Below are 13,685 nucleotides of genomic sequence, written 5' to 3'. Positions count from 1 at the left end.
TTATGTTGAAAGAACTGTCTTGGGTATGAAATACATGTTGGTTTTGGTGCTGAACCAGTTTCTTTCTGGTTTTCAGGGCTGGTGCGGTTGCGGTTGAGTCATCGGGGATGCCCACGATACCCAACAACCTGCGTTGTCAGACTCCAGACAGATCATCCACCCCCACTGACAACCGGAGGGTCAGGGTCAGCAACTCGTACAAACACTCACAAACATGTGTATGGTAACACATTATGGTAACATTTTATTTTAATAGCTTGGGTTTCTGTGTTTGTTTGCAAGCAGCCTGACGGAGCAGAGAGTGTTGACAGTGTACACTCCAGTGACAGTGCACCAGAGAAGAAAGCAGTTGGTCATCACCGAGCGAACTCTGGCACGCCGACCATCTCTGTGTCCAAGGCCTCTGTCTCATCGGGTATCGTTACTATAACATACACCTTTGTTCTGTGATTTTTTTTTCCTCTCCACATTGAAGCAACTTGACTCCTGCAGCTTGACAGCTCACACACATCTGAGTCACCGTTTCAAGACGTGTTAAAGGCAGCAGTATCATATCAAGTGTGATGTTAGACAGTCTAATCAGGGCAAAGCACGCAGCTCCACCTCAGACTGTTAAATAGCTCGTGAAAGGGCAAATGATTCTGTATTCCTGTTGGGAGCAGATGTCACGTCTGCACAAATTAAACTATTAGCGTCCACTCCCATGTCACTTTCTGATGCTTTTTTTTTATGTGTTGAACTCTCCCCTTTTCAAGTGTAATTTCCTCCACTTTGTCTCTCGATGTCAGACCCTTCATCTCCTCTAGTAGCAGCTGCGAAGAAGTGTGTCAAGATTTTGGATTCTATTAGTGTCGTTAGCTGGAAAATAGCTGCTGAGTGAGGATCTCTGCTCACATCCACTGATGTGTCCAATCATATAATCTGTAGTGCACTTACTGAAGAAGTAACCATTTTGTGATGTAGCATTGTGTTTCCAGTTTAAAATCTTAAAGGCTTTTCTATGATTTTATTTATCAGACTGTGCCTGAATATTTGGTTGATGTGCTACAAAGAGACATATCGTCCCAGGAGGAGTCTGCAAATATACAAACAAATATAAAATCTAAGAAAAACTTATGGTAAAGCTGCTTCCTGCAGTTTTAGACCAATGTCTTGCCTGCTGAAAGCTACTTCTAATCAATTTTACATAAAAAAAAATCATAATTTTTTTATTTCTTTGTCTTTTATATGTATTTAAAGTTACAATATTTTTGGAGAATAAGCCGAGAAGATCTCATGTCTGTGTTGAGAATGGAACCAGGCAGTGGGGTGAACAGCTATGGCTGTCTTTGAAGTTCTGTGTGTCTTCTAATGCTGGATAGTAATAATAAAAATAATAAATTTTACAGCCCCTCATTTGCTTCAAGCTGCAGCTCTGTGTCTCTTCTCACTTCTCCCTGTCTCCGATCCTTTAATCCGTCCACCAGATCACAGTCGCTCAGAGATGGACCTGTCAGCTCCAGGCTCTGAACCCAGTGACGACGGCCTGAATCTCAGAAGCCGCTCAGTCCCGGGGCTCAACGAAACTGTAAGAAGCATCCCTTCATCCTCTTACAGCTGTACCCTGGACACATAATTGACTTCTGCAGCAAATTCACTACAGACCACAATCATATTTTTAAACAATTAGATTTTTTTAAAATGAATACATTTCCGTATTGTACGTCTGCATTGAGCTTTAGGATTATTTGGCTGATGAACTCAATGTGATGCTTTAGAGCTGAATGTTAATTTCACATTAGAGCGACTTCAAAGAGCATGACAAGCATCTAAACAGCTGTAGGCTGAGAACAGGTGGAGGATGTGGCAGTCAGTGAAGGCCTGCTTTGTTACTGTGTTTACTGAGTGTTCATTTGTATTCAATATGCTTCACAGAAAAACAAGCACGCGATCCCTCACACACGATTTTGAACAGAAAACTGTTCACCCATACATCCTCTCTAGTGTACTGAAGAGCCAGCATTGTAGTACTTTTCACGTGACAAACAAGTAAACAAATTACCACTGCTCTGCCCTGACTTGTCTGATTGAATTTAAGGAAGCTGGCTGCATCCACCCCCACAGAGCTGCTGTGTGGAAAAGTTCAAAAATGCTTTGGCCAACTTCCCAGATGTCGTATCCCTTTAGATTAAATCTGAATTCTGTTATCCACAGGAGTTTTCTGATGAGGATGCAGAGGAAGACATCGATGCCCTGATGTCAGCCCACAGCAAGAATACTGGACGGCGCCTCAGCCACGCAGTGTCAACGGTAACACCCATGCCTACGCTAGTAAACAAAAGGATATTAAAACACATTCTGGGAAGTCCTGTATGCTCACATACAGTACAAACACTCACACTCAGTATACACACACATGCTCACCATCACCTGAAGCGTGAGTCAGGACTGTGTGATCTATTAGTGACTGTGTCAACATAGTGTGAGCTGTGGGACCAGAGGGCAGGCAGCTTGTACCACAGACACCTGCAGCACGCTTAGGAAGCCTGCTGCATTTAAATAAACATGATTTGTACAATAAAGTATAATGTGTATACTTTTGTGTATTCGCACAGATAAATGCGTGATATGCATCATGTTATGCAGAAAATGGGTTTTTATGTAGCTCAGGCATCTGTGATCATCTGTGTATGTTAGTAGAAAAGGACACATTTTCTGGATGACCCCTGGTGGCATCTTTAGCTACACAGATAGTTATGATGTGGAAACGTTTGTCTTTCCTGTATAAAGTTCATTAATGGGTGTAAATCAATTGATGTTAATATAGTCAAAACATTTTAAAACATGTAAAATAGTCAGTGAATTACATGACTGAGTTTAAAGTTAAATAGATTGAAGACCAACATCCCAAAATATGGACACATTAAATCACATCCATCTCCATGATTGAAATCAACTGGCTGTTATCACACATATAAAATACAGCTCCCTTTATGTGATTTACTTTATTGTAGTCTGATTCATGACTCTGTGTTCACTGGTCCGTACTTACCACTGTCACACAAGAATTTGTAATCTGAGAAGTGCACAGGTAGAAGGATGAGACAGATGTCCCCCCCATCTGACATTTATCGTCATTTCATAAGAGCCGTCGCTGAGCAGCCATTGGCAGAATGAATGGAAATAGAAGGAGATGATGAGGGACGTTATGCTGATAGTTAAGTCTGCCACTGAATCGAGCTCTAATACAATATGCCCTCTGTTACACGAGTCACTTCATGGAGGGCTTTGGCTGGATAATGAAAGCACAGCTGAAGTGGTATTAGTGCCATTATCTGTTAGTGTTTTCAGGCTTTAATGAAAGCTTTGATTTTAATTTATTCATTCAGCTTTACAGATGAGTCAAAATGAGCAACAAACATAGATTTTCCAGGAACAGTGTGGGAAAAGTTCAAGTGAACCAAGACTTTGTTATGTAGTACCCAGTTAAAATAACCGTTTAATGCACTACATTAAGTTTTACCTTTATTTTCTATATAGCAACCTGAAAAAAAAATCCACAATGTATAAGATAAAGTAATGTGCATTAGTGTCTGCAGTACACGTGTGCTGCCGCCCTCAGAAAGGACTCCTGCTTTAAAGGAGGGGAGGTCAGAAAAATGTAGAAACAGAAATTGTGATTTCTTGATTTCTTGATTCCTTTCTCCTCGTTATGTGTTTTGTGAGTGGGACTAAGATAGGACGATAAGACCCTGAGAGTAAAACAAGGACACTTGCAAGATAAATGAGAAGCAGCCCTGGTGAAGAAACAAGTTACTGAAAACATTACAAGTCTTAACCGGTGATGGTACTAAATGTACTTATTACAAAAGTTATTACAGTTCCTCCTGAGGGGAATATGAAAATATGTACCACATTTCATTTGTATTTCAATAGTTGTTAATATTTGATCCAAAACCACAAATGTCAAATATTTAATTACGATATAGGAAAAGATAGATCATTAAAGTCATTAGGAATTAGCACGAACAAACTTTGAATGTCTGCACAAAATCCCAAGATAACCGATCCAGTTGAAATATTGGTGGAGGAGCTACACTCTGACGGCTGCCCTGTATGTGTCCACTGCATCTGTGTAGATCTAACATCCGATTCCAGATGAGTTGTAATCTCTGTGGTTCCATCTGATAATCGCCATGGTAACAGTATGTAATGTGGTTTCTGGCTGTGCTGCTGGAGACGGGGTTTCTGCAGCTCCTCCTCATGGGGCCGAGGGTCTTTGCTCAGGGTCTGCCTCGGTCACTAACAAATCAAAGAGCTCAGATCTCTCTCCTTCTCGTTTTCCTTCTTCCTCCCCCTGTTTATCTCCCACATGCACCGGCTGCTAGTCTTCCACTCCTGGCTCAGAGAGAAGGTGGGGGCACCTCAGTGTCCCTGACTCAGATGCTGAGACTGTAAGTCTCCTCTTCCACGCTTGTGCATGCATTTATATTCATCGCTGCCTTACAGGTGCAGCAGCAGAGCACAAATAATAGTGGTATTGCATTCAATAATGTAAACAGGTTTTTCCTACTTCTGTGTTCTGAATGAACCTGCATGTTCAGTGTGTTTTTGCACTCAGTCTTTAATGTGATGGCAGATGCATCTTTTTTCCATTGGGTCCAAGCCCTTCACATTAAACTAGTCATTTGTTAGAAAGATTCCCAGCAGGAAATAAATGAGGTAGACTTTCTAGGAGAAGCAGCACAGTGTGGCTAATTTCTGGTTTCTTCTTAAACCAGCTACATCCCATACAAAGCTCCAATAGCCATGTGTGCCTGTTTGTTCCAGGCATAATTACCTGCTGTGGTTATAATTGTTTTGGAGTCTTTTGTTTATGAAACGGGTTCTGCATGAACACAATACAAGGTTGTCAACCTCTCCAGTTTGGTAAAGCTCAGGAAATGCGTGCATACACAAGGTGAAGTACAGCCTAACAGATACAGTATATGAAGTAGTTGAGCTAAAGTTTTTACTTCATTTTTCTTCCAATTGGGTGTTTGTTAACTTCTTATTTATTGTTCTGATTAAATTACATTTTATGTTCCTTTATATAATCTGCCTTATTACAACTGGGGTGATTCAGTGAGTGGGTAGTTAGTTAAATTAAAAACAACATAGTCTGCTTATTAGTAATGATTATTATTAGTTATGTAAATATGCATACGTTTGTGTGGCTTTTGGTTTTGAGCTGTTAGTCATATAAAATAAACAATAGGAAGACTTCACCTTTGGCTGTAGGCACGGATATATTCTAAGACGATGGGCCCCTGGGTACAGACATGTTGCTCTTTCACACCTTTCATAGAAGCGTGGTCACAAAATGACCAGAAACTGTGCAGCCATATTGTTTGTGTCTTAGATAAAATTGTGCACTGCACTGCTAGTTTTCCATTGTTTTACATCACTATGTAGTGTGTCTTTTTTGGTTATTTTTGTTTCCTTGTAATTATTTTGCAGGTAAAGCCCAGGTTGCAGACATCAAAGGATTAATCATTACACCCATACAGTATTCAGTTTTGATTTTGCAATAAAACATGACCTCCTCAAAATCAACCTTTTATTAGTTAGAAAATTGTAAAAACCTTTTACATCCGGAGTTTTTCGTCAGAGGTTTTAGCTATGAATTCAGGGAAACGTCACGTCCTCTCAATACTTGTCTCACTTCATCTGCCGTTCAAATCCACATTAGAAACCTTTTGTTTTTGCCGGACATGTGATTAAAAAAATTGAAAAGAAATGACATGAACCTCATTCTTCTTTATTTCACATTGTCAAAGCTGTTGTTTTCTTTGATTTAAACCTCCAGTTTTTTTTTAAATCTCTTCTTACACCTGCAGGTCTTCAATCTAATATCTCTCTCATATCTCCTCTCTATCACTGTCACAGAGTAGTATAAACAGCATGATGAGTATGTACAGTGAGACCGGTGACTATGGAAACGTCAGGGTGAGCGGCGAGATCCTGCTGAATATCAGCTACAGCTATAAAACTGGTGCTCTTAATGTCCTGGTGAAGGAGTGTCACAATCTGGCTACGGGAGACGAGAGGAGGCAACGCACAGATGCGTAAGAGTAGACACACACACACACACACACACACACACACACACACACACACACACACACACACACACACACATCATTTAGTAGGGCTTACATGGAGGACTGACATTAGGCTGCCTTACATGCATACATAAATTTGTTATCATGGATGGATTAATAAATGGGCTTCTCAGGAATAGGGACTATAATAAGTCATGGCCTATGGCTCTGAAATTACTGTTGATAGTTCTTGTTTTAAAAGGCTCAGATACATTCGATCAACAGCTTTCGGCTTGTCCCTTCAGGGGTCGCCACAGCGGAACTTGTCCTTCACGTTGATTTGCCATGAGTTATTACGTTGGATTCCCTTCCTGCTGTTAACCTCCCATTTTGTCTGGGCTGGGGACCGACCCCGGGGTGGCCCTTGGTGGCTGGTTGTTGCTCTCCCACTGAGCCACCCAAAAGGCTCAAATACAATACAAAACACAAAATTACCACAAAAGATGCACTACAAACACAAATAGATAACAAATGACTCAAAAATAATGATCATCAACCAAAAACTATCCAAAGGAGGTGAAAATTGATCAAAAAGACAACTCAAAACAGAAAAAAATGACAGAAAACAACCAAGACATGCACAAACCATTACGACATACAGACTCAAAATAATTAAAAAGAAAGGGTGGGGGACCCTTCCCATGTTATTAATTCCTAATTTCTTGGTTATTGATTTCTTTTGCTCAAAAAGTTATAAATATCAATGACTGATATAATCATTATTACAACAAGGGCAAAAATTTATCACTCAGTTTTAGGTATGTACAAGAAGCTTTTAAGGTTTGTTTGTGATTACAATCTGACAGCAAAAGCTAAACATGTATCATCAGCAAATATCAGCTGCATCTAATGCTGCTGTAGCCTTTGACAATAATTAACAGATTTCATAATCATATTCTGAAGATTATAGTATTTGTACCGAGAAATTTGATTAATGAATGTTGTAGAAATATACAAAAACTGTTCCTCTCACATCTGAGTCACTGTGTCCTGTTCATGGCAGCTATGTGAAGACTTACCTGTTGCCTGATACATCACGACAGAGCAAGAGGAAGACGAGCATCAAGCCCAACACCTTTCACCCTGTTTTCAATGAGAGTCTGAGGGTCAGTGGGTGAAACGAGCACAAAAATATTTACTGTTTATTCCGTGATCTCAACATGATGCTGAATTCAGTATTTTTATCATTGAGCTAAATAAACATTTCTTCCTTATTTTGTGTAGTATGTGATCAGCCACTCGCAGCTGGAGACACGAACGTTGCAGGTGTCTGTGTGGCACCACGACCGGTTTGGACATAACAGCTTTCTGGGGGAAGTTGACTTGACCTTTGACTCATGGGAGTTTGACTCCCAAACAGAGGAGTGGTACGCCCTGCAGCCCAAGGTAGGAATTTTAATCAGTATGCACACGTCTTCTGCTTCAACTTGTATTTCCTAGACAAGTGTTTGAACTGTGTTTGTGTAGGCGGAGAGCAGTATAGATGCAACAATACAGTACAAAGGAGAACTGACAGTTGTGCTGAAGTATATACCTGCTGAGAAGAACCACATGCTGCCTGTCGACCAAGTACAAGGTATGTTTGTGACTGTAATATCATGTTCTACCCCATAGTGTGTTAAATTGTGCCTTTTTTAATGAGACATGGTTTTATCTTCTTTTTTTTTTTCACCAAACTTATTGGAAAGGTCCAGATCTTAACTGGAATCAATCGAAAAATTCTGTGGGTTCAATGAATTTATTTGTCTGCATGATATGAGTTTGTACTAATGGCTGACCCACCAGTGAGTTGCTTCTTGTTAGCAAGGTTAACTATAGTGTCCCCTAACTCTAAAATTCTGTACTTCCTACTGCGATCTGAACTGCAAAATTGTTTTTGTGCTGATAACTTTCAGACTTCCCCCTGTATTTTATTTCCAATTAGTGAGGAGTGCTGCTGTTACACTGTTGACAAAGTGTGAAAAACGGACTACTGTCCCCATCCTGGTCCCTAAGCACCAACACTCTGTGCTATTAAAATATTGTTGAATGTGTTTAAAGCTCTCACAGATGTGCTGTATTTTAATGGTGCTAGCCTGGGAGTTGAGACCCCCTGAGGTGTTGCAAGAGCACAGTAAAAGTAGAATCATGGTTTTTCTATTGCACTGCCTCATTCCAGTATCCTTTGTTGGAAATAATCACAGTAATTTACGAATAACAATTTATTATGGACATTTTTGTCTCTCTACACTGACTGAGGTGAAAAATGAAATATGATGTGCCTTGAGATTACACTTTGTTGGGAATTGGCACTATATTAATAATGTTGATAAACGTTTTACACAGTTGGTCCTATTAGTATTAAAAATATACACTCCTCTCTGTCAACAGGTTTAATTCACAAATTAGAACATTTATTTATTTATTTATTTTACTGGGAGGCAGACAGAAAACATGGGAATATAGAGAGAAGATGTGCAATCAATGTCATGAGTCCAGTCAGCTGATGTTGAACATTTGTCCATCCCCAGTGCAGCCTATTTGATAGGGCAGTCACACCCTCTACAAGGGTCCAGGTCCTATTAGCGACTGGGAACTAAACACTAGGGTGCTGCTTTGACCAATCAAACCAAAGTCTTGGAAAAATGTATTGAATCAAGCAGAGCAATGGTTGTGTATGCCCAAAGATAGAGCCCGACTACAGGTATCTTTGGGTCTAAAAGTCTGGACCTTGTCATTATTTCCAGTCAACTGAACTATTGTAATTTCTATTTGTTCAGATGTTCCTTTAATATTTTAGTTTTGTGAGTGAAAGATACTCGTAAAGTATTTTACACCTCTAAAACTGATTTACAGTACATAAATCCAGGGAAATTACATTTTGGTTAATGATTCAAAGTTGATGAATCTGATCTAAAACATCTCAAGACAATTGAACATTTTAATTTAAATTACCCCACGGTCTATTCTCACTTTACAATATCCTTTATTTTAGTATTATCAGCTCCATTCAAGGTTTGATCTATTGGCTGATTTTAAAGAGTCTTGTTTTTTTTTCATGCTGCCTCAATGTTAGTGAAACCAAGGGGACTAAGTATTGCTTTATTTTAAGGGCACAACCCTCAAAAAACATTGGTAGTACCTACAGTAGTTGTAACATACATTTTTATCAGGGGTGAATTAGCTTTTTGCTACAGGCCCATTATACACAGTCTCGGTTGCTTAGTTGTAGGAACAATGTTTAGCTGTAATTGTCCCTAAAGAAAATTTCCTGTTTGTTATTCAATGTTTATCTGTAACTCGTTTTTCCTGTAGCTTTCTGTCTTTATCTAAATCAAAATCATAAGCTCATCCCCATAACTACACATCCTCAGTGCATGTGCAAGGTGCATTCTTTGTGCATATAATCAAACACTCATCCTCGGGTGTTATATCAATAAACCTGAACCTGTAAGCCGATGACTGTTTATCCCTCCTGTCTGTCTGCTTCCCTCCCCACTCAGTGAAGAAAAGTTTCCTGAAAGGCAAAAAGACGAGCACCTTCACTTTGCCCAAAGGGGGCATGGTTGAGCTTCTAGTCAAAGGAGCCAAAAATTTAACAGCTGTCAAGTCTGGAGGAGCGTCTGATCCTTTTGTAAAAGGGTGAGATGTTCTCATGTTTAAAACAACATGACCTCACAGCCTGAACACTGAGGAGTAAAGTTGCTGTTGTGTCCCCCAGGTACCTGCTTCCTGACAGCAACAAGTCAACCAAGCACAAGACGGCGGTGGAGCGTCGCACAGTGAACCCACAGTGGAACCACACCTTCACCTACTGCGGCCTGCAGCCAGGAGACCTGAACAACGTCTGCCTGGAGCTCACTGTGTGGGATAAAGAGGCTCTGGCCAGCAACGTCTTCTTAGGAGGAGTCAGGCTTGGAGCTGGCACAGGTGTGTGAAAGACTGTGTGCGCTGGAGAAAAAAGCAGACATTTTCCTCCCTATAAAGGTCACATTGTTTCACACTATTTCACAGAATTTCAACTGGAGTACCATAGTACATCCTCAGAAACATTAAACAGTTCTAAAGATCTTTACTGGAACTCTGCCATAAAGCCGTCTCCATAACAGCAGGCATTTATTCAAGCTCAAAGATAAAGCGCTAGTCTTCCAAAACCTAAATGAAAGAACATAAATGAATGTCAAAGAAAAGCCCGGAATCGTATATTACATCTTGTAACTGAAAGCCAAAAATCTTTAGTTGCACACCTGAGAGGTGGTATTGTTCCTCTGGCTATTGATGTTGGCAGATTGAAAACATATTCAAAGAGAAAACAATTAGTCAGAACTGAGAGAATTGGCAGATGTAGAGAATAAGGCTCAGTTCCTCTCTTGCATTGTACATACTATGATTTTTTTTTTTTTGTTCGTTTGTTTCATCTTCAAAAAGCTCAGAACCATTAAATGTGCTGGTGTAGAGATTAGTTTGTTTTTAGTGTGATTTCTGTAATATTATAGACTGTGATGATGTAACCTAACTATGTTTACTTTAATGATTACTGCTCTTTAGTACAATTAAACTAAATGTATATTGAAAGGAAAGCTTTGGCATTTTTGGGAAATGTCTTATTTGCTTTATTGCAGATAGCTGGAAAAGTTGGATAACAGAATAACTGATTGCAAGTAATGTAAAAAGGACCTAAAAACCATAAGCTTTAAATAATTATGTGATCATACTAATTTAGTGAGTCTCAAGTCTTACAACTCAGATATCAGTTCATCAGGGTAATTTCTATTATTTCAAAAAAGCTGTTTCTTTCCTCCCATTAAGGTAAAAGCTATGGGAATGAGGTGGACTGGATGGACTCCTATGGTGAGGAACAACGTGTGTGGCAACGCATGATTGAAAACCCAGAGGTCCCTCAGGAGTGCACTCTGATGCTGCGATCCAGCATGTGTAAGTGTAATACATGAGCCAGACTGAGCCAGAGACAGTGTGCCCAAAAGAGAATAACAGAGGGAGAGGAGAGCGAGAAAGAAGTGGTCTAAGGAAGGAAGTGGAGAAGTGGAACGGTCCAGGAAAAAAGAAAAGGACCGTCCTTCTCCTCACGTCTTTCCCCCCCTCGAGATGCCCTGTTCAGATCCCTTCTCCTGTCCAGATCAGCCAGTCATGCCTTACACACTCATCCACACGTGCCCCTCTGCCCTCCGAAGCATCGAGCACTGCTGTTTACCGCTGTATATGAAAACGTGTCGTAACTTATTATAACAACTGAATAAGCACACAGTGTGTCCTCATCTCTGTGATTCATGTGCCAGGTTCTGCATGTAGTTACAGCTGACAGAGAGTAGAAAAGCGGTAGTATTGATGTAGAGACTTAGACATTCCCTTTACTAGCAACCAGCTGCATACTGGTCTGAAGCACACCATGGCGCTGAAATTCATCCCCTCATAAACACTTGTGTACAGAGGTGGAAAGTACTACTCTAATTGATTTAATTACCACTGAGGCAGATTGATAATTACTTTTGAAGAGACTAGATTTCTCAGAGTGTTTCTCTTATTAGCAGCCAAACGATATCATGTACTTTTAAGTTTTGTCTTAGATCACTTTGAGGGAAAGTATTATCAAATTAGGAGTATTCTGTAGACTTCTTTCTGCTGAAATGAAAGTAGAAATGCTTATTTTAGAACATATATGACATACATGGTAAATGATTGTTTAGTTATTAACCCTCGTGGAGCTCATTTCGAAATAATTTTTGATTTATTCCTTAAAGTTTCCAAAAATATTTTCCATAGCTGTGGTGTGTTGGTGTGTTTATCGACCAACTCAAAGAAGATAATTTTACATTTTGAGCATTTTTAGCCATACTGCAGATCTGTGGTTGTCTAAGTCAGTCCAGACTAAAACATCTGCATGGGCAATGACCTATGACTCCAGCTGTGGTTAATCATAACCACATTTGTGGGCTTTAGTGAAATGTCTCAACTATATTTCTATAAAAATGGCACAAGCATTCACCCAGTCACCCCTAATTCTGTTTAGTGGCATAAACCTGTCTCAAACAAGGTAATAAAAGTGGATTACGATTGATGATGCCGTAATGCATTTTCAAAGAACGGTGATCAATAACCAGCTTAATCTTTTCTTATAATTACAAGATCGTGAGAATCATAATTTTCTCTTTTGTGAAGGCAGTTTTCTAGGTTTATCCCCAAAGAAAAGCTCCAATTAGCAAGTGTTATTATGCTAAAACACTAGATTCATCAGACAAAATTTAGCATTATGGTTGACATTAGCATTTAGCATTTTTCCTGATGAATGAACCCTCATCGGTTTCAAAATTATTGTATTTCTTTTTTTGACTTTCAGCATTTTCTTTTGAAAGATTGCAGTAAAAGAGTATTACTTACTTTCCACCCCTGAATTAAAAAACAAATAAACTGTGGCACAATGTCTGGACAGATTACATCATTTAGACTAGTTTCAGTGTAAATTTACATAACACTGTATCAGTGTGATAATAGAAAATGCATGATGACTATTAGCAAAAACAGAGGTAGAAAAACAAAAGCACAGTATGTACACCAGTTTATGCTCAGAGGAAAAAGTGTGACCTTAAATGTGTTTCTAGAAATCTAAGATGGGGCCTGTGTGTTGTAGAGTGAGTCAGCTCTGAGGCGAGCTGCCTTCATCCCAGGAGGAGCCTAATAATGAGTCTGTGACTGGTTGTCACCTTGTCCCTGTCGCCCGGGGCTCTGCGGTCCTCCATCCTGTGATGAATCACACAGTTCACAAAAATAATTCTCAAGTTAAAGCCAATAGAAGCATTTTTCATGTTCATGAATTCCAATTCTGTCCACTTGTCCTTGGCAAACCCTCAGTTTTAAACTCCCAGAGCAAATCTGTTTCACACTACAACAATAGTAATAAATATTACAAATGTTCATAGTGCAACATCATTAGATGAGAGGCTCATGCAATACTTGATTACTGACTTGAGACTTAATATTCAGCATGTACTATCTCTCTTGTGTCCAATCTTCAAGCATAAAATTCACCACGTCCAACCCTATTTTGTCCCAGATGTGTTACAGGAATATTTTGAAATAAATACACTTTCAGTAGACTGACTGCTTGCTTTCTTTTGAGAGAATTTTTACAATATTCAGCTCCAGGCAGATGTTTCCAATCCAAAAATGTATGTATATTTATTTTAACGTTAGGCAAAAAAACTGAATATTCTGTCTAATACAAACAAATTATGTATATATTACATTACATTACTTTTTTTTTTCAGACACAACTATGTTTACCTTTTTTTTTTTTTTTTTTTTGCATCATCTCGATTTATTTGTGTGCATGTTTTATTTTCTCAAAAAACAAAAATGAGAAAAAGGTATCAAAGCCCCACCTACTCCACTTTGTTCCAGGGCATGTTTGAAGATTTGTAGCCCACTGTTTTAAGAGCAGTGTCGAAACTAGCAATTATTTCTACAAGGAAAAAAAGCACAGATCCTTAACAACGTATAGAAGGAGGAAAACCTCCTCCAAAGGGAAAACCCCCATTATGTTACAATAACCTCAGTATAAAGAGCTCT

At 39.3% G+C, this 13,685-nt stretch overlaps 1 protein-coding gene across 4 annotated transcripts in view; it reads left to right on the top strand.

Annotated features, from left to right (window-relative positions):
* sytl5 (synaptotagmin-like 5) overlaps positions 1-13,213 on the top strand; it is a 37,331-nt gene extending 24,118 nt beyond the window's left edge. For 2 of the 4 annotated variants that reach the window (XM_067516566.1, XM_067516565.1), the window contains 12 exons: positions 77-185; positions 286-415; positions 1,467-1,567; positions 2,194-2,289; positions 4,368-4,433; positions 5,908-6,086; positions 7,126-7,228; positions 7,347-7,508; positions 7,590-7,698; positions 9,605-9,743; positions 9,823-10,031; positions 10,911-13,213. In XM_067516566.1, coding sequence (XP_067372667.1) covers positions 77-185; positions 286-415; positions 1,467-1,567; positions 2,194-2,289; positions 4,368-4,433; positions 5,908-6,086; positions 7,126-7,228; positions 7,347-7,508; positions 7,590-7,698; positions 9,605-9,743; positions 9,823-10,031; positions 10,911-11,053 — 1,546 coding nt within the window. In that variant the 3' untranslated portion in view covers positions 11,054-13,213. The remainder of the gene's footprint in view (positions 1-76; positions 186-285; positions 416-1,466; positions 1,568-2,193; positions 2,290-4,367; positions 4,434-5,907; positions 6,087-7,125; positions 7,229-7,346; positions 7,509-7,589; positions 7,699-9,604; positions 9,744-9,822; positions 10,032-10,910) is intronic. The other 2 variants (XM_067516567.1, XM_067516568.1) reach the window with 2 other exon arrangements.
* The last annotated feature ends 472 nt before the right edge of the window (positions 13,214-13,685 follow it).

The sequence above is a fragment of the Channa argus genome, chromosome 9 (genome assembly GCF_033026475.1).
Source record: "Channa argus isolate prfri chromosome 9, Channa argus male v1.0, whole genome shotgun sequence".
Taxonomy (NCBI): Eukaryota; Metazoa; Chordata; class Actinopteri; order Anabantiformes; family Channidae; genus Channa; species Channa argus.
This window is presented reverse-complemented; position numbering and strand designations above follow the sequence as displayed.